General features: G+C 32.3%; 3 protein-coding genes across 9 annotated transcripts; all 3 read right to left on the bottom strand.

Annotated features, from left to right (window-relative positions):
• Positions 1 to 2329: 2329 nt before the first annotated feature.
• LOC108202783 (sesquiterpene synthase 2-like) lies at positions 2330 to 6589 on the bottom strand. The gene is made up of 7 exons (XM_017371323.2): positions 6365 to 6589; positions 4891 to 5176; positions 4438 to 4813; positions 3571 to 3789; positions 3330 to 3471; positions 3002 to 3250; positions 2330 to 2815 (listed from the first exon to the last, which is right to left on the bottom strand). The coding sequence occupies exons 1-7, from the start codon at positions 6494 to 6496 to the stop codon at positions 2522 to 2524; spliced, it is 1698 nt and encodes a 565-aa protein (XP_017226812.1). The 5' UTR covers positions 6497 to 6589; the 3' UTR covers positions 2330 to 2521.
• Positions 6590 to 12329: 5740 nt separating this feature from the next.
• On the bottom strand, positions 12330 to 22832 carry LOC108201989 (uncharacterized). 7 transcript variants are annotated; one of them, XR_010287964.1, is made up of 14 exons: positions 22646 to 22827; positions 21751 to 21809; positions 20518 to 20628; positions 19155 to 19207; positions 19005 to 19074; positions 18862 to 18918; positions 18722 to 18780; positions 17012 to 17110; positions 16192 to 16245; positions 16063 to 16111; positions 15919 to 15975; positions 15781 to 15839; positions 13264 to 13382; positions 12330 to 13016 (listed from the first exon to the last, which is right to left on the bottom strand). XR_010287964.1 is itself a non-coding variant. In XM_017370341.2 (13 exons), exons 4-13 carry the CDS (start codon positions 19202 to 19204, stop codon positions 14528 to 14530), a joined length of 561 nt encoding a protein of 186 aa, XP_017225830.1. In that variant the 5' UTR covers positions 19205 to 19207; positions 20518 to 20628; positions 21751 to 21809; positions 22646 to 22826; the 3' UTR covers positions 14356 to 14527. The 7 variants fall into 7 exon arrangements, 6 of the variants coding, with proteins under 6 accessions (XP_017225830.1, XP_063941669.1, XP_017225832.1 ...); XM_017370341.2 differs by lacking the exons at positions 12330 to 13016; positions 13264 to 13382 and adding an exon at positions 14356 to 14534 and having other exon boundaries at positions 22646 to 22826; XM_064085599.1 differs by lacking the exons at positions 12330 to 13016; positions 13264 to 13382 and adding an exon at positions 14356 to 14534 and having other exon boundaries at positions 20518 to 20606; positions 22646 to 22826.
• On the bottom strand, positions 12440 to 12950 carry LOC108201216 (uncharacterized). The gene is made up of 2 exons (XM_017369510.1): positions 12890 to 12950; positions 12440 to 12783 (listed from the first exon to the last, which is right to left on the bottom strand). The coding sequence occupies exons 1-2, from the start codon at positions 12948 to 12950 to the stop codon at positions 12440 to 12442; spliced, it is 405 nt and encodes a 134-aa protein (XP_017224999.1).
• Positions 22833 to 23998: the final 1166 nt, after the last annotated feature.

Genomic DNA, 23998 nt, shown 5'->3' with positions numbered 1-23998 from the left:
TTGTAACAAGATGTTGAACATTTGATCAACACTAATTTTAGGACTTTATGGACACAGACATTAGTAGTCAATGATGACCATATGTTTATATTTTTATGTTTTAATGTCTCTTTAATTAGAGAAGATTTTTAACTCTATAAACTTATTATGTAGCACTAATCGTGCTTATGTGATATGTACGAGCTCTATATAAAGAGCCTTTTGATTAATAAAATTATAAGTTTCCATCAAATATATTATCTCTTTCCCTATTGTATCAAAATCATCAACAGAATGCCACATAGTTCATGTCAGCCAATAGATTAGGTCAAAATTTGTAGTGTACGCGCAATGTTCCTGATGTGTTTTGGTAAAAAATATAATTTTGACACTGCCCTTTGCTTTGAATGTTAACCACACGCAGCAAGAACTTGTCAATGGAAACAAAGCCGTTTTTGCAGTCACGTTGAATCAAATTTAATATAATGAGCTGCATTAATTCTGCACATTTACATATTTTAGAAGAAACTCTGTATGTAAACAAGTGCAACAGCATTCCTGGTTATGTTTTGGTTCAATACATATTTTGAGCCAGGCTCTCCATGTCTTCTAAAATTGTAAAACCAGCCTCTACTATGTTCCATAGATTTTGTGCTTGAAGGTATATGTCTTCATTCGGATGCCCCAGAAGTCATAATTTTCTCCATCAAAGACAGGAATTGGAATATTATAGGCTGAAGTATTATTCAACGCCCTTGTGTGGCTCTGATACCACTAATATTAGTCTAATACACAAAACAAAACAATAATGCGCGTGTGATACTAGAAGGAAGAGCAACAGTGAATAGATAGAATGGTTTTTTTTCTTTCCAATATATTGTTCTTTCGATACCTGAAGTACATAAGACTATTTATATTTCATCCTGATAGCTGTCTTATTTATGATCATATATACATCCTTATTTAAATCTTATTCATTACATTAGAAAATTTTGGATAGTCTAGTAATGCATTAGTAATTTCAACAATTATATTGATTCACTGTTTTTTTTTAATTGTAACATGATTAACTATTAAATCTATTTAGCCAAGTCGTCATAAAAAAGAGTTTCTACTTGCCAGGGTTCAATAAGACTGGACAAAAACACTAATATTCCTCTCCTAACTTAATTCAGGGTGTTGCCAAAACACCAGAACACAAAATCAAATAATCACATGCTACAAATGAAAAGATGATAAAGAGATTTATAACAAGTGAAGAACTTGAGAAAGAATCTTGGTGTTCAAACATTAATTTCTAGTCAACAGTATTTTCATAATCTTTTTTCTATAATGTGCAGACCAATAAACAGTATTTGATTTGCACAACCAATAACAGTTATTATTTACAGGGCAGAAGTGAGGTAAAAATCAAACTCCAAACAGAGAAAAATGATTAAGGGTCTGACCATTTATGTCAATTTTGTGCTCTTTTTAAGTTTTTAATTTCAGATTCAACAGGCTCGTCAACTTTAGTTATCAAATGCAAGTGAATACAAGCTCCAAACTGAGAAATTCTAAAGAACAGCTAAGCTGAGAAATTCTAAAGAACAGACACTGTGAGTCTGTGAGTACTCTGGGCATCCACTTTTGGTACATGCAAAGAAAAAAAACACTATTTCTTACTTTCATCCTCACATGCAATATACGACATATTCTACATATTTTTACTAATCTTCCACTTCTAGTGTTTTCTATGAATCAGGAAATTAGAAAGATTCAGAATGCTTAGTTCTCCGCTCCATCAAGCTGCACTGAAAAATTAGGTGTTGTTGTTATTGCTTATTTTCGTCAGGCTCAATAATCTCCCAAATTTCGTAATAATAATCTATTAATAATTTATCTTAGAATCTTAGTCCCAAGTTAATTATTTCCTCTATGTTAAACGAGGACAATCTTTAAATAATTATAGACGATATCTCCCAATGATATCCTTCAAATATAGAACGAATATATATGATTAAAAGATAAAATCCACTAATTCCAAATATATCTCTAAACAATCATGGAGAATAAAACCTAATTCTAACAGAACTGCATTGGCTTGATCACTTTATAAATAGGGTAGGCAGGCATCTTCGAAAAGGATCCGACGCATCTAACTAGTCGAGACATCTCTTAAATCCAGCCCCAAACAACCAAAAACCCAAAACTCCTATTTTTATATTTCGATTCGACCTCCGAATTTGTTATCACCAAATTCCTCCATTAACAGTTGTTAATAGTATACAGCTGCTCTACTTATATATGGATTATAAAACATGCAACACCTTGTTCGTTGTCCAGACTTGCCTAGAATTTGTTACACAGTTTAGATCATAATAAAGTAGTTGCACACTCTTATATTAATAAAAGTTATTATCTTACACAAACAAACCAGTGACACTGAAAATTCTCACCTGAAGCAACCCTTACATTATTGTTCATTTCTACGACGAGATCGCACCTGACAGAGTTCATTTATTAAACAACAGTACTAATTAACAAGCCATAAGAAAAAGCATTATACAGGAAAAGGGTCCAACAGGACGGAGGTGATCATCTCTTTTGTCCGAGCCGAGGAATGTGTGTATCCGTCATCCCCGTCATAAAGAAGATTTATGACTCGTGCCAAATTGAAAACTCTCATTAGCAACGGCATTGCAGCTGCTGTTGGATTGAGGCATTCCTGATTCATATCCTTCCACGCATTTGTAATGCGCTTCTGCAGTGCACCGTAAGTTATTTCTTTTGAAACGCTGTATTGTTTCATAAAACACTCCACAGCTGTCGGTATATGTGGTCTCTGCAACTCAAACTGCAATTAAAACTGTCAGTATGTAGACGATAAATCAGAGGTTAATTGGGTGTATCAAAACATATTTAATTTTTCTTCTTTCTTTTTTTTTGTTTGCCTAGGCAAAATGATTTCTCTTTAGCCAATTAAATAATGACATTTTCCTTAAATAATTAACGGCTGCAACCTAAAGTTTCTGTGTCTAACCTCATGTCCTACTATGTCGTCACTGAGTCTGCAGATTACAGATGAAGCTTTGACAATCAGCGGATCTATAGAAATCCATTCATATGCTTCTCTGGTTGCCACATCACCCATTAGCACGAAGCTTGTGACCGATAACATTTTGTACGCCCCAGATATGAGTGCAACACTCATATACTCTTCAAATTTTGGAAAGTACTCTACTTTACACCATTTTGCTTCGTCGAAATAGCCTCTTGATAACCTTTTAAACTAAAAATGAAGTACCATGTATTAGAAAGGACAGAAGTTTAAAAGGGCACTTGGTAATTGCTATATTTAGGACACTTACAGCATCCTTTGCATAACGAAAGCCATATGATGGCCTTCCTGCCTTTTCTATCTCTTCTTCAGCTTCAGAAAAAACTTCCAGTAGAGGACGATAACAAAGGGTGATGTACTCTGGAAGCTGATCTATGGTGCTGATATCCCATCTAATGCAAAACATTTAAAAATATTTATCAGATATTAAGATTTTAAGAATAATATATATTGCTCTTTCTTTCTGACAGGCCACTCAAATTTGCACTTACTTTTCAATTGCATCAGTAAACTGCTGGAGTTCTTCGATAGTTCCATAGATATCATATATGTCATCAACAATGGATGTTAAGGAAATCACTTTGGTTAGGAATACTCGGGCCTCCGTATACCGGGGCTCAAAGTACACGCCTGATATCCAAAAGTAACATTCCACCACTCTGTCCCTTGCGAAAGAAAGTTTATTTGCAAAATCTAGATCTTTCCACCACCTGAAATTAAAGTTGTTTCATTCAATACAAATGAATTAAGAAGGCTTTACATACTCAAGACTCGCACATCAATCAATAAACAGGGTTAAATATCAAAATGCTCACCGAAGTGGAGGTCATGTATCACTTCTTTCACTGATTTTAACAGGTATCATTTGAATCATTAAAGTCATGATACATATCATGAAACGGGTACCTCTAAATATGAGTTCAAACACTAAAAATATTATTTTGGGAGTTTTACACATTATTCTTAGATGTTACCATAACCAAGTAAAATTTATAACTTCTAGTATTTGTGCTAATAAATTTAGATTTTATCAAGTTTATTTACTATTTATTTTTTATTGAATATTTATTTCTTTATTTAATTAAAAATAAATATTAAATAAACTTGAAAAGATCTAAATATATTATCATACTAGAAGTTATAACCTTTACTTGGTTGTGGTAACATTGAAGAATAATGTGTAAAACTCTCTAAATACTATTTTTAGTGCTTGAACTCATATTTAGAGGTACTTATTTGATATTTATTGTGATTTTAATGATTCAAATAATACTCGTTAAGATTTGTGAACGAAATGATATATGACCTCCACTTGAGTGAGCACTTTGATATTTACCCCTCTATAAATATGGATATACCTTGTAATAGGACCTAGCTCACGCTGATGCAATGCCTGTACTCGATTAAAATCACGTTTTGCCAGGTCCAACAGCACTTGATTATGCCAAGATAATTTGTGGTAGACGGAAATGTAATGCCTTGCTACAAGCCTATTTAAACTTCTACGGAGGGGATACTTGAGGGCACGACCAACAAGGCCTGCTAACGGATTGTTGAGGATTGAATTCAGGTATAGATGAAGGTGAGAGGTGGTGAATTCAAGAGCTTCTTCTAGTATAGTTTCTCCATGCACCATGAGATGTGCTGCTTCATACAAGCTTAGCATTCCTCTAACATCCTTAGCCAAGCTCTCCTTGAACTTCCCGTTGTTGTCCTTGAACTTGTAGAATACATCTGCATGCGTGGAAATACCCTAAGATATGTTAGTATGTACGTTTGACACGAGGTCGGATTGATAACAATCAAGCTACCTGAAGAAACCACATGTCCTTGCTGTCGAAGCAGCCGAAAGCATAGAGCCGCATCATGCAGATCAACCTCATCTTTGCTGCAGTAAAGTTGAAGAAAGCTATCCTTCAAGTGCTGTAATATTGCATCTAACTCAGCTTCAAAATGGTAGGCCAGACCTAATCGTTGAATATCATCGATTAAGCTTATTATTTTGTGCTGAGGTGTGTCCCCTGCAACTAGCATCTGCTTGGCCTCTTCTTTCAGCCCTTGAAGCTGTTTCTCCTCTGTGTTATTAACTTCAGTTTTCTGGTTGCATGAGTTTGTTAGTACGAATTACACGTATAGTAATCAATGCATGCGCGCGCACACACACATATGTATTATAATTTATCAAACTATGGAGGTGTTTGGCCAGGGCTAAAAAGCTTGCTTCCGAATTTATAAGTTAGAAGGACTTGTTCGTATCGTTAGTGTAAAAAGTTAAGAAGTACTTATAAAAAGCATTATAAAAAGCAGAGAATACTAACTTTTGTTCAATGACTTATACTTCTTTCCCAAACACTCTTTAATCATTTATAAGTCTTAACTTGCTTCTAACTTCTACTTCACTTTTTTACTTTAAGAAGCACTTATTTTTAAAGCTCACCCAAATGACCGTATATTTTATAATAAAAGGCATGCCAAGCCCCCGTCTTTCTATGTAAATTAGGGGTGATCAAAAAACCGCCCACACCGCATAAACCGCCCGCACCGCACCAAACCGCACCACAAAACGCAGTTTTTAATTTTCATGGTGCGGTTGCGGTTTGAATTTTTCACAAACCGCGCGGTGCGGTGCGGATTACGGTTTGACATATTAGTAGTGTGGTTCAAACCGCACCGCACCGCAATATTATTATTATTATTATATATATATATATATATATATATATATATATATATTAGTGATTGTCAAATAAAATTATATTATACATATATATTATTTATAATTATGTTATATATGTTTTTGAATTGTTAAATCTCTTCAAATAATAGTTAATTATTATTTTATCAATCTCGCATTACTATTATACCAAATTTGTATGAAATGATTATATTATTATAATATGTCTCTTGGTAGTTAGTACTCATATTTATTATCATATTTACATTTTTGTTTGTGTTATTTTAGTAGTTGTTGTAGCTCTGAAATGATAAATATCATATAAATTCATTACATGCAAAGTTTTTAATTATTGTATATTTAAATTTTATTCTAACTTCAACTAAAAATATTTATTCTTAAGCATACAAACCGCACCGCACCACACCGCATTTTTGTGGTGCGGTTTACGTGGTTTTTATACTAGCGTGGTGCGGTTGTGGTTTGAGTTTTCAACCAAACCGCATGCGCGGTTTGGTTCGCGGTTTTAGCGAAAAACCGCACCGCCCGCACCGCGATCACCCCTAATGTAAATAATTGAGGGGACGGAGGGAGTATATAGAGTAACGTACCAGGAGGGAGGAGTTACAGTATGGGAGGAATTTGTCTCCCCAGATGCTGGGATGATAATTTGCTGAACTCCGAGTAACAGCAGTACCTGCAACATTTGGTGGGCCAGAAGTAGCATTAACATAAGTAGCCATGCTGTGCTGATATATCTTAGTTCTTTTAAAACCAAACACAAATAGTTTGCAATGTGGTTTTCTGGGAACCTTATATTTTCCTTTTTATAGTGTTTTTCTATAGCTTAACTTATTGACATTTGTATTGTTTGGCATGTGATTACTCTTCTAAGTACATATTATGTAATTTCTAATAGCTTATCCTTGTTGACTTATATATCTATAGAGATTACTCTTGTTGACTTATATATTTATAGAGGTGAGAACTTTTTAAAATAAGAATGGTGAAAACTTTTTTAATTTATCATATTTTGACTAATCTAAATATCAAACTAATGAGTACCCAATATAAAAAATGTATATAAAACTAGTCTCTCCCTAGCTAGTCAAAAGAAAATTCCAAAAAAAATTCAAAAAAAAAGTTCACTGCCACATCATCAGTGATTTTTTTTTTTTTGCTAGTTAGGTGGAGACCTTAATGATATATTTTTTGTGAAGGTGCCCTTGGCGGGGCCCTTCAAATGAATGAGATTTTGATAAATTAAAAAAAAATTCTCATTTTAAGAAAGTTCTCATTTGAGCAAGTGCCTATATTTATAAATACATTTTTTCTTTATAAATTATTTATATTTGGCATTCTTCGTCATGCTCTTTTATATGTCCTTTTTTCAATTATTTCTCATAGTTTATCATTTATCTGTCCTTTTTTTCAATCATTTCACATGGTTTACCATTGAGTGCAACCCAGAAGTTCGGATCAAAATTGTTCAAAATTTGGACCATTGCCATTTTAACTAATCCAAATTTACTGGTTGTTTTAATATTAAATTAATCATTTTATTATTTATATATTTTTAGTATATTCAATTTAAAATTGATTTGTGATTTTTCCAGTTTTTTAATTAATAATAATATATAACTTATTATTGTCCGTGTCTTTACCTTCATTTGCCTCCATTTTGAGGTGTAGATCGTATTGGTTAATAAAGTGCATGTGTTTGTTAATTGTTAACGAAGTATTCAATTTTAATGTTATTTATGTACATTAAAAAAATTATATAATTTGTATTTTCAATCTTAATGTTAGCTATGCATATTTAAAATTTACGTCTTTGATTTAAATAATTTATTAAATGTGATAGAAATATCATATTAAATATTGTTACACAAATTTAAGATTAATAAATTTAATATAATATATATATATTATAAATAGTAATTTATAATAAATATTTAAATTATATGCAATATTTCTTGATAGTGTAACACTACATCTCATATAATTCCCACCATTTCTAATTTAACTTTTTTTTAATTTCCCAACGATAATTTTACATCACATATGCGCTATATGTTCGAAAATCAAGTTCTCCATAAAAAAATTCGTATATAATTTTTACTAAACTAATCGTCATAAAATATGATTTATAATTTTACAAGTATATCTATATCAGTATGATCACACTATATATACACTCACACTTACACTCCACTTACAAAAAATTCTCACTTATTTTTTTACTTGGATAATCTCAAGTTGCAAAATAAAATTTACAGATTTATAAGTTACATAAGTATTTGACTATCGGAATAATTATATAAGTATTTAACTATCGGAATAATTATGCACTCACACTCTCACAAATAAATATACTTGTTCCTATCATATATTCATTCCATATTTCATGATAAATTTTTAATGATGATACTCTTTTATTTTAAATATTTGAATTACTCATAAAATTTAAAATTCTAAAAAATTTATAAATTTTATTGGAACTGAGTTAAGTTAGGCGAGTCCAAGTCGAACTCGAACTAATCCTCAACTAAACAAGTCGTGTTCGAAACATATAAAAAGTTGGCTTAGTTTTGTTTATGAATCGATCAAATTTTTATGCTCAAAATCGATTTCCTAATAAAAAAAAATAAAATTAGACACTAAAACAAAACAAGATATTTATGACGGAAAACTTACGATTGAAGTCTTGCGCACCTGAACTTACGACGGAGTTTGGATTTCCGTCGTACGTTATTACGACAGATTTACTAAATCCGGCGTAAGTTCTTTATTATAATATTCTTTAAATTGGAAAAAAAAATCCAAAAATTTGGTATGGTGTCGTTTTTATATTAGTAACTTATGACGAATGCGGTCTACGTCGTGAGTTCTTTATTTTGTTATTTTTAAATTGAAAAAATAAATCCAAAACGAAGGAATATTTCCATTTTTAGGCTTAATTTAAACAAGACGAGCTCTAATTTTTTCACACACGACTCTGTTTATTTAGGCCCGTTAAAAATTTGTAAGGTTTGTATAAACGAATAGCAAAGACGCTTTAGAATTACGAAATGATTGTATTAAAATATACCAATTTTTGTTATTGTTTAACGTTAAAAACTGATTTTTGATTTTAAATAGTAGTATGTCTCGCAATGACGGGTTCTAACAGTATACCATCTCTCCGAAGTTTCTCACGACTATTTTTCGCAGGTAAAAATCATGTATTGGTCCCGGGCTTGGGAGTGGCGAGTGCAAAGCATTTTATTATCGAAAAACACCAGAAGCATATATCGTGTGCATGTCTAGAAAGTAAGCCTAATTAATTGGAAATTACAATTGTGTCGTCAAAATTCCACGGGAAAAAGTGGTGCAAAGGACATGCAAAATTGTAATGAAAATGAGTATAAGCTGTTTTAGGTTTAAAAGAACACGAGTCCTATATATAGTAGAAGCCAGGTAAAAAATTGTTTGTATAAAGTCAAGTGAAGTATTTAAGTACAGAACCCTACCTTTGAATTAAAGAATGTCCTGTATTTTCTATGACAACAACCAGCTCGCAATCTAGATTCTAGCACTCACAATATTTGAATATTAATATCGGCCTCAAAAGTTCTCAGTGTTTTGGTTAAGTATGTTGGAATTATATTCTAATTATAATCTAAATTTTGAATAAATAAATTAATATAATCACTAATTGTTTTATTAGTAGAGGATAAGTTAGAGAAATTGTGGGAGAATATTGGATTAGTAATGAGTGTTTTTAGGATTGTGGAGTAGTAGAGTTTAGTTTGTGGTGAACACTAGTTAGTTACAATCACTTTGTTGGGTATCCTTTATATATTATGTAGTGCATCTCTTTTAATATATGAGGAGAAATACAATGTAGTCTTTCAAGTTCATTTGCGCTTGTACATATATATATTCATCTTGTTTAATTTGAAGTTATCAGTTTTACAGTTTAATTTCAACATGCCATCAGAGCGAGGTTTTGTTGTTCCACTGTCAGGTGGTGGTGAAGCCGCCGCACAGGTGGTAGAGCCGCAGAATAAGTGTGTGACGATATAGTTTCAGGTAGGCGTTGCAAAAGGATGGTGGCAAAGCTGCATGTGTAGTATGGGATGCATGTGTAGTAGGGGCTACCGTGAAAGGTGAGGCGATGCCGGAGAAGAAAATGATATAAAAGTGAATGTGTCTTAGAGAGATATTTTTGCTTGGAATACAATGATTTTTGAAGTCGAGAGAGTCACGAGGGGAGTTGTGTTTTCTATGTTCCGGTAAAATCGAATGGAGGTGAACGTGTCAGGGCAAACACGAAAAGTGCCGTACGGGCAAATAAAAGTGCCAGATGGGCAATAAAAAAAAAGGCCAGATGGGCAAACAAGTGTGCCAGATAGGCAAACAAAACGTGCCAGATAGGCGAATAAGAAGGGCCATATGGGCTAAGTTGAAAACCAAATGGTTTGAAAGTCACACGGGCTAAATTGAAAGCCATACGGGCTCTAAGGATTGCATGAGACAAACGGGTTGACGAAGGTGTTGTTGAATACAACATTATTAAGCCACACGGGCTAATGAAGACGTAGCCAGACGGGAAAAACAAAATAGCCAGACGAGCTCAATTTAAAAGATCATACGGGCCAATAAAGAATGTCAGATGGGCACCGAAACCGAAGAACTTGCCAGACGGGCATTGAAGTTAAGTTTAGATTAAGGGGGAGATTGTTGGAATTATATTCTAATAATCTAAACTTGGAATAAATAAATTAGTATAATCACTAATTGTTTTATTAGTAGAGGATAAGTTAGAGATATTGTGGGAGGATATAGGATTAGTAATGAGTGTTTTTAGGATTGTGGAGTAGTAGAGTTTAGTTTCTGGTGGACACTAGTTAGTTGCTATCACTTTGTTGGCTATCCTTTATATATTATGTGGTGCATCTCTTTTGATATATCAGGAGAAATACAATATAGTCTTTCAAGTTCATTTGCGCTTGTACGTATGTGTGTGTGTGTGTCTATATATATATATATATATATATATATATATATATATATATATATATATATAGGGGACGGTTCTGGTACAAACTTACAAACTTACAAACTTTTTTTGTTCAACACATATATAACTTGAGTTCAACATTTTTTTAACATATTTTGTTGAACATCGATTAAAATAATGGCGGAGAAGTACATAAACCAATTTTTAAATGTAAGAACTAAGGTAAACATGTTATATAACTAATATTTATGTTTCTAGACCCTACCCAAACCCTAGAGGTATAGTTTAAACATCTTTTTAGATATATTCAACACAATGATAATTAGTATTCAACACCCGATGTTGAACCCCAGTTATAAATGTGTTGAAAACGCGATTTATTTATGCGTTATTTTTAAAAATTGTGATGTTTTTTGAAAAAATTTCAACATGGATACTTTATATAACTAAGGATTAACACGATGGGAGAATAAAAAAAAGTTTGTAAGTTTGTAACTTAAAAAAGTTTTTATTTGATCCTATCCCTATATATATATATATATATATATATATATATATATATATATATATATATATATTCATCTTGTTTAATTTGAATTTAACAGTTTTACAGTTTAATTTCAATAAAGTACACCCCTTTACCATAAAACAGTAATACATAAGATCATAGAGCATGGCTTTTCATATCGAATTTTGACCGATTGTTAAACGAATATTCGAATACGAATATATTTATATCTAAATCTGGATTTGAATCGATAAACTGACTTCAAAAGTATTCAAAAATATATGTGAATTCAAATCCAAGATATCAATTCACTTTAAATTAGACCAATTTTGTTTAAGTTAACCTACAAATAATTTGGATTATTCTTGTAATAATGTATTAATGTTTTTTTTGAAAAGAATGTATTAATATTTTATATTTATATTAATTATATATATAGACAATACTCAAATAGGATATAAATTTGAAATGAAAATTTCAAACTAATTTAGACATTTATGTTGTGTTTGGTTGCGATGAATGATTAAGGAAGGAATGTAATGAAAAATGAACATTGTTATGAGCAATTGTTAAGAAATTTCATTCCTTTCTCGATTTTATTCCTTATGTCACATGCCAAATATATCACCTTTAATTTGGTATGGAATGCTTCATTCTCTCATATCTTCAATTTCTTCTCAAATCTCATAATAACAATTTTGCACTCAATTTTTGTTTCAAAACTTTCCTCCTATTTAATTTGTAGTTTCAAGTAATTTTACACTTTCCATTTCATTCTCCCCAACCAATTAAACACAATATTAGATGAATATATATAATTTAATGGCTCTCGGAAGTCGCCACACACAATTAAAAGATGGCACTGTAGGAGAGCGGCTATTTCGATCGAAAATTATAACCACTCTATATTTTCGACCACTAACGTTCGAACATTAAAATTGTCGAATATATATTACCATATGTGCTACTTTAGTTTTCTCATCAAGTGGTGAGCTTTTTTTTTTTAATCCGACTTCATTTTTTTTTTTGAAACGAAAGAAATTTTATTAATGCAAAATAGAATCCAACTCAATAGTCTCCAACTAAGTGCTAGGAGGAGACCAAAAAATATTGAAGCAATCTAGAGAACAAGGCACACGAGCCATCAGATGGACCGCCTTGTTCGCTTGCCTTCTAATAAAACAGAGAGATGTTCCTGTTGTCCTCAAGAATAGCCTGGCAACGCTCAATATTGTAACCAACCTCCAGATGATACCTCACCTTCCTGCGGATGGCATTAACAGCGAGCAATGAGTCACTCTCAACAGTGACTTTCTTCCCCGGTATATTTCTAGCCCAGTACAAAATTTCAACCAGTCCTCGAGTTTCAGCCTCAAGTACAGTTGCATGCCCAGCACCTCTGAAGTTTCTGCCTTCCACAAATTGCCCGTTGTGATTTCTGAGAACCATCCCAATAGAGAAAGATGTAGAGCCCTCCATGACCGATGCGTCTACGTTCAGCTTTAACTCACCCTCAGCTGAAAACCCATTTCAAATCAGCGGTCACATCCCGTTCATGAGCTACTGTCTGAGAGCCACATCTCTTCCTTTGCGCTTCTCTCCACTCACTAACCTGCTTCTTACTCCAATCCATCGCTAAACTCGGTGTGACACAGTTGTTCTCCCACACTTTCTTATTACGCATATTCCATATTCCCCATAGAATTGTAGCAACAAGAACTGCATTCTCACGTGACGAGGAACTGAGAATCTGCAGAAACCATCGATATTATTTAGAAATTTTTTATTTGAGTCTATAGTTGTCATTTTGAGATGGTTTGTGTATATATATTCTGGAACCCTACTCTCTCTATGAGTATATATATATAGATAAGAAAAATCTCCAGACTGCAGGCACCTAATCCTATCCATTCAATCATTAAACATTTGATGACTGCATATATTTGTTTATAATTAATTTTAATTTAAGAAATAACAGCAAATTTAATGCATGCTACCTTTGGTTGAGTTTTTTTTAGGAAAGCAGATAACTATGATATCCTGTCTTGCACATTCGTTTCTCTCTCATCCTTTCCTGCACTTTTAAATCAGTGACAACAAGCAGTACTTCTAAATCCTGCAGAACATAAAATAATAATTCCAAAATATTGGTGTTTAATCACCGAAATCCTAACAAATAAAATAAATAATTGCATACAAAACAAAGATGTAGTTGGACATTGTTATGATCTGCACTGAAGTTCCTCAGATATTGTAATTAAACTAACACCATAATCACATCTCAGTCTCTTGATCAATCCAAGTTTTTTTTTTTGACAGATGATCGATCCAAGTTTGAGTTTATTGTTATTATAGTTTTCACACAAAACGCTACATCTTTTTTTTTTTATTTTAATTTAATTAATTTAAAATTTTCAAAAATAAGATTTAAATTTTTTTTACTTTTTTATAATTGACCGATTATATTGATTGATTAATTTCATTTTGCCCAATTTTTCAAAGAATGAATAATTGACCCAATTAACGCTTAATCGAGATAGATACCATCTGCGCAACAATTAATCAATAATTTATTAATCCCCGATGTTTAGAACGCTGGCATTAACACGTTTACCAACAATAATAGGTTTACTTTATTTACCAAAGAAAAAAGGTTCATAGAAGGAGAATCTTGTTTTAAAATGTTTTTTCTTTTCTTTTTTTTTAAAAAAAATTTTTAGAGCTTCTTTCTAATATGTTCCGCATCAAAAAGTGGTTTACAATATATCTTAAATCAATATTTTTTTCCAAATTTGAATTTAATCATGTTTACTTTACTACTCTACATCTTTAATGGAGTTTTTTATCCCTGTTTTTATGATTTAGTAATACTTGAGTTCACAATTAGCACCTGGAAACTTGTATACTTACAAGACTTTTGGAATGTAACTACCCCAACAGCCAAAATATATATATGCATCAAGGGGATTTAATTGTTAATTATTTTTGTCCTTTCCTTTTTTGACAAGACATTAGTTCTTTGGTAACTAGTGAATATAGTACATCATTTTGAAGTTCATCCGTCAGTTGTGATACTTAACATTGCACCATCCATAAAAGTAGATATTTCATCCCAAAAAGCACATACTTAAAAATTCATCAAAGTACATGTGTTCTTTTTTTGCCAAAAAAAAAAAAAAGGAAAAAAAAATCTTTGTACAAATAAAACACATCAATTTATCAGTCTTTGTACAAAAGTCTTCTAATCCCACAAAAGTCTTCTTAATCCCTGCACAGAAGATGATAAAATTAGACCCTATTAAAGCTTAAACCAGTAGCGGTCAAAACACAAATGCATAAAAACAATCATAAATAACAAACCGGTCTTTCTAATGTGTGCCCAAGGGCACACAATAAACACTAAATTCTATAAAAATGAGCTAATTTGATTGGTGGAGTTGATGTGAATGCAGGTGGCCATTTACATTTATTATTCACCCACCAATCAAAAGGAGCTATTCTTATTGGAGTTAGTGATTAGTGTGTGCCCTTGGGCACACCATAAAAAATCCCATAACAAACATGTTTGATTATATAGAATGCCACTGTTTTGGCAAGTCAAATTGACTAAAAAGTGCATCAACTCATTCATGAATCAGTATAGTCTGCCATATAACATGCATATTATTAACAATTATAATAAGCCGGCTAAAGAACACTCTTACAACTTAATAACAATGATTAAATTCATAAAAGCAACAAAAAAAAAGGGACTGAGATAATATTCCCTTTGACTTCTGACACAGAATTTTATAGTTGGTAGAGCAAATAAATACATAAATCTGCACTGACAGGGAACTAAAAAAGATTTACACTATTTTTGTGCCTAAAATTACAGCCATTAACTCATATATCTACTCATAAAAATGTATCCCCACAAAACAATCATTACCTTTTTTCATCGGATATAGAGAATATGTACATAATTACTATTAAACAAGCTATCGCAGTTGACTTGCCTATAGATAAAGAAGAGAAAACCAAACCAGTTACCACACTAGAAACATGATCCAAGAAGATAAAACAAAACCACACAAGACATTACCTATTTGTAAACAATGTCTCTGAGAATTGATACAATGACCAGCAAAAATTGGCTTTTGAGTGGGGGCACTTGAAATTGAGAAATCAAACAGAATCATGCGTTTAAGTGGCACAAACTAAATCCAAGAAATTACATGACTGGTCTGATTATAATACTAGCCAATGGCTTTTTTAGGTACTCTCTAAATCAAACAGAATCATGCTTTTGAGTGGCACAAACTAAAACCAAGAAATTATATGATTGATCTGATTATAATACTAGCCAATGACTTTTTTGGGTACTCTCTAAATTGTTTCTGGGGATATGCAGATTCAAACATAGGACAGTGACTGAAAACTAAGTTGCATGTCAGAGGCTCATCTGTTGTTACATTGGATGGAGCATAAATGTCAATACCACTACCAAATGCAAGAAACAAGAGAAAACTTACAGATAGGTAAGTCCTTGAGCCCTCAATTCCTCAGCACGTTCAACATACGGAGCTTTGTCCTGCAAAAATTGAAATAGGAGGAGAAATTTGAGATCTCGTGTCCCAACATATCGATTATTTTTTAGCAAAATTACTTACCGCATCACTCATATCCATCCATTCCTGCATGATAGCTTCTCCGAGATCCTCTGACATCTATGATGAAAAAAAGCACGAAAAATTAAATTAATACTGGTGTAGAAAGGAATACTTAAAAGCTGACTAGAAAAATGGAGATCTTACTATTTCGCGTTGTGACTGCTTCTCACAATATTTTGCCTTAGAGTCCTTCCTATAATCAAAAAACAAAATCACAGCAAAATATACAATGCATAGACTGAAAAGGAAAAAAAGAATGAAGTAAGCAGTTACATGAAAAGGCAATAAGCATCATCAATCACTGACCAGACAGCTGTTGTGCATACCCTGAGTCATGATAAATAGATATTACACTTCCAACAACTTTGTGTTTCACAGAATTTCAAAATTATATATATATATATATAATATACACACATACAGACAGACAGACATATGCATACATGAATTTATTTGTTAAAGAAAATACAATGTACAATATAATATTTATGCAGTACAATATAATATTAATGAAATAATATATAATAGATAGATCTTAAAATACACTATCGCACCTTAAATAATGAGCAATTTTGAACTGATCGTAGTCATCAGTTTCATTGTTATGGTCCTAACTTACATACATCGGTATGGCTACATCCTAAGTCTATCGGCACCACTTAAGGCCTTCCCTATCGATACGGCCTAAGGCCTTCGCACACCCTAAGGCTTTCTTTCCCCATGGTTACGGCCTAAGGCCTACTGTATGACTACTGTAATTATATATTTTGGAAGAACTCAAAAGAACAAGTACAGTTCTTTTCAGTTCTCTTCATTTCAGACAAGCACATATTTTCTTTTGTTCATCACAAAGCCTTTTGTATATATCTCTCAAGCATTTACATTCATAAAAAAACAAAAAAAAAAAAACAAGGGGGAGAGGATAAGAAAAAGAGCAATCCTCTAATAATGTCTAGAGACTAATGAATATAATCCTTACGGACAATAACCAATAGCGTGGAGCAGTCAATATTTATGTTTATATTTATATTTGTTAAATTTAGAACCATATTCAGATCAATATATCAATTAAAAAGGAAATAGTAAAACTTACTTATCAGCCACTTTTTTAGTTTTTCCGGACTTGGCAATTTTTTTAGTTGTTCCGAACTTTGCTTTGTAATAGACTTCCTGTTCGTCATTCACAGCAGTCCTAATCAAATAAATAAATAAACAATTCTTAGCCAAGGAACCAAATTTATATTAATTTTATAATAGACTTAATTGCACTTTAATGACCTCAGTCTTGAATAGAAGTGAACAATTGATGAACCAAAATAATATTATTAACAATTATAATAAGCCGGCTAAAGAACACTATTACAACTTAATAACAATGATTAAATTCATTAAACTACCAAAAAAAAAAGAACTGAGAAAATATTTCCTTTGACTTCTGACACAGAAATTTATAGTTTGTAGTAGGGATGAGCAGAAACCGAACCGAAAACCGAAACCGAACCAATAACCGCAAAAACCGCATGAAACCGCACCGAACAAAAACCGAACCGAATAAAAATTGCACCGATACTTTGGTTTTGGTTTTGGTTTCGGCAATTTTAAAACCGAATACAAACCGAACCGAACCGCAATAATATTTATATTTATTTAATTATTTATTTTATATATTTAAACTAAATATATAAATCATATGTATCATAAAATATATAAACTAGGCATGAACTTTGGCACCAGTTGGAATGTTGGCTGCTAGTACTCGTGCTGTGTTATTGTTTGATTCTTGTTGATGGTTTAGAGCAGAGGTAGGCTCATTTTCTAATGTAGATAGAGAAGATATATGCCTGAATCAGTTTGCGGCTTTGCACAAATCTCAGGACTAGACTAGTGATCAACCTTTTATCTGGCTGTAACTGTTTTTATGCTTCCTTTCATTGCAAGTTTGAGGAACCACCTTGCAGGCTTGCACCTTCATTTACTTTCTATTTCGTTTTCTCCGTGTTGATGTCATGATTTTTACTTTTTTGGACTTTTCACGGTTTGAAAACCGAACCGCACCACTAAAACCGAAACCGCTCCTATTATAAATCGAACCGCACCAATGGTGTTTGGTTTGGTTTCGGTTTTCAATTTTAGAAACCGCACTTATGTGGTTCCGGTTGCGGTTTTAGGTGCAAACCGCACCACGCACATCCCTAGTTTGTAGAGCAGATAAATACATAAATCTGCACTGACAGGAAACTAAAAAAGAGTTACACTATTTTTGTGCCTAAAATTACAGCCATTAACCCATATATCTACTCATAAAAATTATATCCCCACAAAACAATCGGTATCTTTTTCTCATCGGATCTAATAGAGAATAAGTACAGAGTTACTATTAAACAAACTATCGCAGTTGACTTGCCTATAGAAGAGAAAACCAAACCAGTCACCACATTAGAAACAAGATCCAAGAAGATGAAACAAAACCACACAAGAAATTACCTATTTGTAAACAATGTCTCTGAGAATTTATACAATGACCAGCAAAAATTGGTTTTTGAGTTGGGCACTTGAAATTAAGAAATCAAACAGAATAATGCTTTTAAGTGACACAAACTAAAACCAAGATATTACATGACTGGTCCGATTATAATACTAGCCATTGACTTTTTTGGGTAATCTCTAAATTGTTTATGCGGATCCAAACATAGGACAGTGACTGAAAACTAAGTTGCATATCAGAGGCTCATCCTTTGTTACATTGGATGGAGCAAAAATGCCAATACCACTACGAAATGCAAGAAACAAGAGAAAAACTTACAGATAGGTAAGTCCTTGAGCCCTCAATTCCTCAGCACATTCAACATACGGAGCTTTGTCCTGCAAAAAGTGAAATAGGAGGAGAAATTTGAGATCTTATGTCCCAGCATATCGATATTATTTTTCAGCAAAATTACTTGCCGCATCACTCATATCCCTCCATTTCTGCATGATAACACCTCGGAGCTCCTCTGGCATCTATGATGAAAAAAGCACAAAAAAGTGAATTAATACTGATTTAGAAAGGAATACTTAAAAGCTAACTAGAAAAATGGAGATCTTACTATTCGTCCTCGTGGATGCTTCTCATAATATTTTGCATTCTTCTCATAATATTTTGCCTTGGCGTCCTTCCTGTAATCAAAAAACAAAATCACAGCAAAATATACAATGCATAGACAGAAAAGCAAAAAAAGAATGAAGTAAGAAGTTACATGAAAAAGCAATAAGCATCGTCAATCATGACCAGACAGCTGTTGTGCATCCCCTAAATCATGATAAATAGATATTACTTTTTCAACAACTTTGTGTTTCACAGAATTTCAAAATTACACACACACACACACACACATGCATACATACATACAGACATATGCATACATGAATTTGTTTTTTAAAGAAAATACAATGTACAATATAATATTTATGCAGTATAATATAATATTAATGTAATAATATATAATTGATAGATCCTAAAATACACTATCACACCTTAAATAATGAACAATTTTAAACTGATCGTAGTTATCAGTTTCATTGTTATGGTCCTAACTTACATGCATCGGTATCCTATGTTACTCCGACTCTTCTATTTAGACTTCTGTACCCGTGTCGGACACTTGGACACTCGGACACGACACTTATTTTGTGTCGGATCCTTTGACTAAAATGCAGACACTTTGACCAATTTAAAAATCAAATATGAGTCAAACTTGCAATTCAAAGAAATATGTGAGGGGAAAAAAAAGAAGCAAAAATGTGATTAAAGTACAGAAGACGCCTAATTTGCAAAATCCCCTACAAAAACATGTCTAATTTGAGTTTTATTGTTACTTTTTGTGAAGATGTCTAACTCACAATACTTGTTTATTAGTATACTACGATGTGTCCCCGTACCCTTGTCCAAAAATAGGACAGTGTCCCTATGTCCCCAATTCTTAAAGTTCCCAAGTCCGACACTCGGATATGTGTCGTGTCCGACATTCCGTACCCGAGTCCGAGTAACATAAGGTATGGCTACAGCCTAAGTCTATCGGCACCACTTAAGGCCTTCCCTATGGATCCGGCCTAAGGCCTTCGCACACCCCAAGGCTTTCTTTCCCCATGGTTACGGCCTAAGGCCTACTGTATGGCTACTATAATTATATATTTTGTTGTTCTGATGACAAGAAATTTAAAAGTTACCAAATGTTTTCCGGAAATGTATGCTACAACGGTACTTTACTCAAGTTTGTACTCATTTTGGAAGCCTATGTACTCAAAACAACAAGTACAGTTCTCTTCATTTCAGACAAGCACATATTTTCTTATGTGCATCACAAAGCCTTTTGTATATATCTCTCAAGCATTTATATTCATGACTCATCAACTTTTCTATTAAAAAAAAGGCGAGAGAGGAGGGAGAGAGGACAAGAAAAAGAGCAATCTTCTAATAATGTCCAGAGACTAAAGAATATAATCCCTGTGGACAATAACCAAAAGTGTGCAACAATCAATATTTATGTTTATATTTATATTTGTTAGATTTGAAACCAGATTCAGATCAATATATCAATTGTAAAAAATAGTAAAACTTACTTATGAGCCACTTTTTTAGTTGTTCCGGACTTGGCAATTTATTTAATTCTTCTGAACTTTGCTTTGTTCCTTGCTGTCGTAGAGGCTTCCTGTTTATCATTCACAGCAATCCTAATCAAATAAATAAATATACAATTCTTAGCAAAGGAATCAAATTTAAATAAATTTTATAATAGACTTAATTGCACTTTAATGGCCTCAATCTTGAATAAAAGTGAACAATTAATGAACCAAAAAAAATTTTTTTAAGCATATAACTGCATTCCGACAAATTTTATTAACCGACGTCAAATGATTGAAGGTATATTTGTCTCTTATTTTTCCACTTTATTTTACTTCTATTATCCACAAAATTGTCACACTCAGCGTCCCGCTGTTCATCTCCCAATCATGATCATTGATGGGTCTCAATGTCATTTCACGGACATGTCCCCATTCTTCTTGCTAATCATTATCACTTAACTTGGTTTAATTGCCTCACCCTACCTTATACGAAAATGCTCAATCACTTGCTCAAATAAACTCTGTTGTACTAATATAGGTAAAATGGTAGTCTCTGGAAAATTTTCATTGCCAACTGAGTATTATTATTTCTTACAAAATCTGTAAGATCACACCCTTATTCACCAGGTCATGAAAAAAAATAGCCTTCTCGGTACAATCACAACCAGATATCCACAAATTTAAGCTAGTTCAAGACCTAACATCTTTCCCATATATTTTTTCAAACACTCCCCTTCCCCTATCAACCTTTCTACTCTCACAATAAAACAAGTAACGAACTATATACATATCTTCCTCAGAATTCATCTCCGCAATACATGCAAGAATATGAACTATCTTAAGAAATTCATCATTTTAGCACAAGCTAAATAAAAGCCAAAATATAAGATTCGTATTAATATATCGGGCCTAACAGCTTGTCTTGAATGTCAACACAAAACTAAGTTGATTCATCAACATAATCTCCGATCAAACAATATAATAAGATTCATAAATTATAAACCCAACAATAAACTAAAGTAAGAAGGATAATGTGTGCATTTATGTGTGTAACAGCGCTAAAGTAATAAGGTTGATGTGTGTATTTATATGTTAATTAAATTTGACGGAATGCAATCAACTTACTTGGTATATAAAATGAGTCATTCTTGCGCAAAATAAATATAATTGAGGTCACTAAAGTCCAATAAAGTCTTGATAACAAAAAGAAAATTAAAAAAAAAAGCTTACTTAGTATCTGGTTTCTTAGTTGTTCCGGACATTGATCTGGTAGAAGCCATGGTAAATACCTGTAATACGCCAAAATACATAAGTCCACAAAAAAGAGATTCAATTCCGTAATACAAACAACAAACACATTCCTCGGAAGTTACAATCTTCATCAATGACAATAATTCTACACACAAAAAAAGAAGAGGACTCGGAAACAAATATTACCCTAATTTAACCTAATTATTAAATAATTTATCCCTAATTGGAACCCTAAACTAATTTATCCCTAATTGGAACCCTAATTATCACATAATCAACAAAGTTTCGAACAAATATCATATTCATATCGAATAGTAATCGAACAAAATCACACACAATAAAATGCACATGAATAAATACTGTTTCTATAGATAATCATGCTCCAAATCTCAAGGATAATCCAACTCCAAATAGGGGTTGTTTGGTTCGTAGGTTTCTGGAATCAGGTATGGGGTTTGTCCATTCCAAACCCATACTTCGTGTTTGGTTGGGAAAAACAAAATCTGAAACCCATACCTTAAACCCCCAAGGTATGGGTTTTTGATACCCAAGTGGGGAGGTGGGTATGAGATAGAGGTATTAGACACATGATATCAGATATGATACCTCAAACTCATACCAGCTTAACCCGATTCCTCATTCCAACCCGATACCACTTCTCGAACCAAACGACCCCTTAATGTATTATTCCCACCACAATCAATCATTCAAACCAGAGCAATTAGTCAATGACTCAATAATAACTTGTAGATGTAATATCTAAAACAATTACCACAATTAAATCAAAGAGTATATATCACTTATTGAATCATAACTCAAATATAATTCACAATAATAAACTAATCATCCTTCTTCAGAAAGTGAAAATGCTTACATTCAAAATCAAGGAACTGATATAATCCAAGAAGTAAAATCTGTGACCTTCCTGCAAGCTATAATACATCTGCTGAGATCAAAGATAGTAAATAGAAACATCTTACTGAATTGAATTGTAGAGAGCACATAAATTTTGTTTTGTTTTTTTGAATATTTGAGTTCTCCCGTGTCTCATCCTATGTATATGCAGTTGGTTGTTTTAATTATGATTGGAAACATTTTTTAAATTATATCTAGAATATGTTTTTAAAATGCTTAAAAAAAGCTTAAATAAATTATACTCTCTCTGTTTCAAATTAGATGTCCACTTTAAAAAAATCACACAGTTTAAGAAAAGTAGTTGTTCATAAATTAATTACATTAAATGAGCATAATATGCGGTGTGAGATTGATTTAGGAAATATAAATAAGAGGTATGTGGAAGAGAATTGACTTAGCAAATATGATTTTGCATTGAAAGTTGAAGTGGATAAGTAATTTGAAATAAAAAAATTTCTTGAAAGTGGACATGTAAATTGAAACGGAGGGAGTAATATATTGAAATTAGTATATGTTGAACGCTCTTAATAACATTTTTTCTTTACTTCTTACATTTCTTCGGCTCTTTTCATAATTATTATTGAATAATTAAACATCAACTTATAATATATTTTGAATTTTTGTATGCTAAATTTGAATTCCTATAATAAAAGTATAAAATTTATAAATTTTAGAACAAATAAAATATATTACAAATAATTAATATTAAACATCCCCTTTGGCGCCAGAGAAAAAAAGATTGGTTAATCACAAATAATGCACAATAAAAGAAGGGTGTCCGTTGTGTTAACTTGCTTCAGAGCATCGCCTACCACATTAGTTATAGCCATTAGCTAAATAATAATTAGCTAAACTATACATAATCAAAAAGGTGACTTGCTCCAACCATATTAACTATAACCATTATTTATATATTTAAAAAATAATATTTTATTTAGAGAAAATAGTACTTGGGGATCGCATTGGAGGAAAGATATGGCTGGGGAGATGTGAAATGGAGGGAGATGATGGAGGTTCTTACATATCTGTGAAGCTTTAATAAATATAGCAAAGCAGATGTTGTTATGTAAAAGAAATGTTAGCTACAGACTACTGTTGAAGAGAGTGAATAGCTATCCCATTAGCTAAATCCTAAATGACTTTATACGGGGGCTTTAGCTAACAGATTGTAAAAAAAATATTAGCGGCAGACTAGGGTTGAAAAGAGTGAATAGCTATCTCAATAGCTAAGTTTTACACGTGCGCTTTAGCTAACAATTGGATCGATTGCAGTTGCTATTTCTTGTAATGATCTTGGAGCATTGTATTGGTA

Source organism: Daucus carota, chromosome 9, assembly GCF_001625215.2.
Source record: "Daucus carota subsp. sativus chromosome 9, DH1 v3.0, whole genome shotgun sequence".
Classification (NCBI taxonomy): Eukaryota; Viridiplantae; Streptophyta; class Magnoliopsida; order Apiales; family Apiaceae; genus Daucus; species Daucus carota.
The sequence above is the reverse complement of the archived record's forward strand: the minus strand, read 5'-3'. Positions and strand labels throughout refer to the sequence as shown.

What these genes read in the sequence shown, in the direction of transcription:
- LOC108202783 (XM_017371323.2), bottom strand. Translation starts at nt 6,496, where the DNA reads ATGGCTACTTATGTTAATGCTACTTCTGGCCCACCAAATGTTGCAGGT. An exon ending in GAGCTAGGTCCTATTACAAG is followed by an intron (nt 3,790 to 4,437) that starts GTATATCCATAT and finishes CTTTAATTTCAG; the next exon opens with GTGGTGGAAAGATCTAGATT. An exon ending in TTTACTGATGCAATTGAAAA is followed by an intron (nt 3,472 to 3,570) that starts GTAAGTGCAAAT and finishes GTTTTGCATTAG; the next exon opens with ATGGGATATCAGCACCATAG.
- LOC108201216 (XM_017369510.1), bottom strand. Translation starts at nt 12,950, where the DNA reads ATGCGTAATAAGAAAGTGTGGGAGAACAACTGTGTCACACCGAGTTTA. An exon ending in GAGTTTAGCGATGGATTGGA is followed by an intron (nt 12,784 to 12,889) that starts GTAAGAAGCAGG and finishes ATGGGTTTTCAG; the next exon opens with CTGAGGGTGAGTTAAAGCTG.
- LOC108201989 (XM_017370341.2), bottom strand. Translation starts at nt 19,204, where the DNA reads ATGCACAACAGCTGTCTGGTCATGATTGACGATGCTTATTGCTTTTTC. An exon ending in AGCAGTCACAACGCGAAATA is followed by an intron (nt 15,976 to 16,062) that starts GTAAGATCTCCA and finishes TTTTCATCATAG; the next exon opens with ATGTCAGAGGATCTCGGAGA. An exon ending in GGATGGATATGAGTGATGCG is followed by an intron (nt 15,840 to 15,918) that starts GTAAGTAATTTT and finishes CAATTTTTGCAG; the next exon opens with GACAAAGCTCCGTATGTTGA.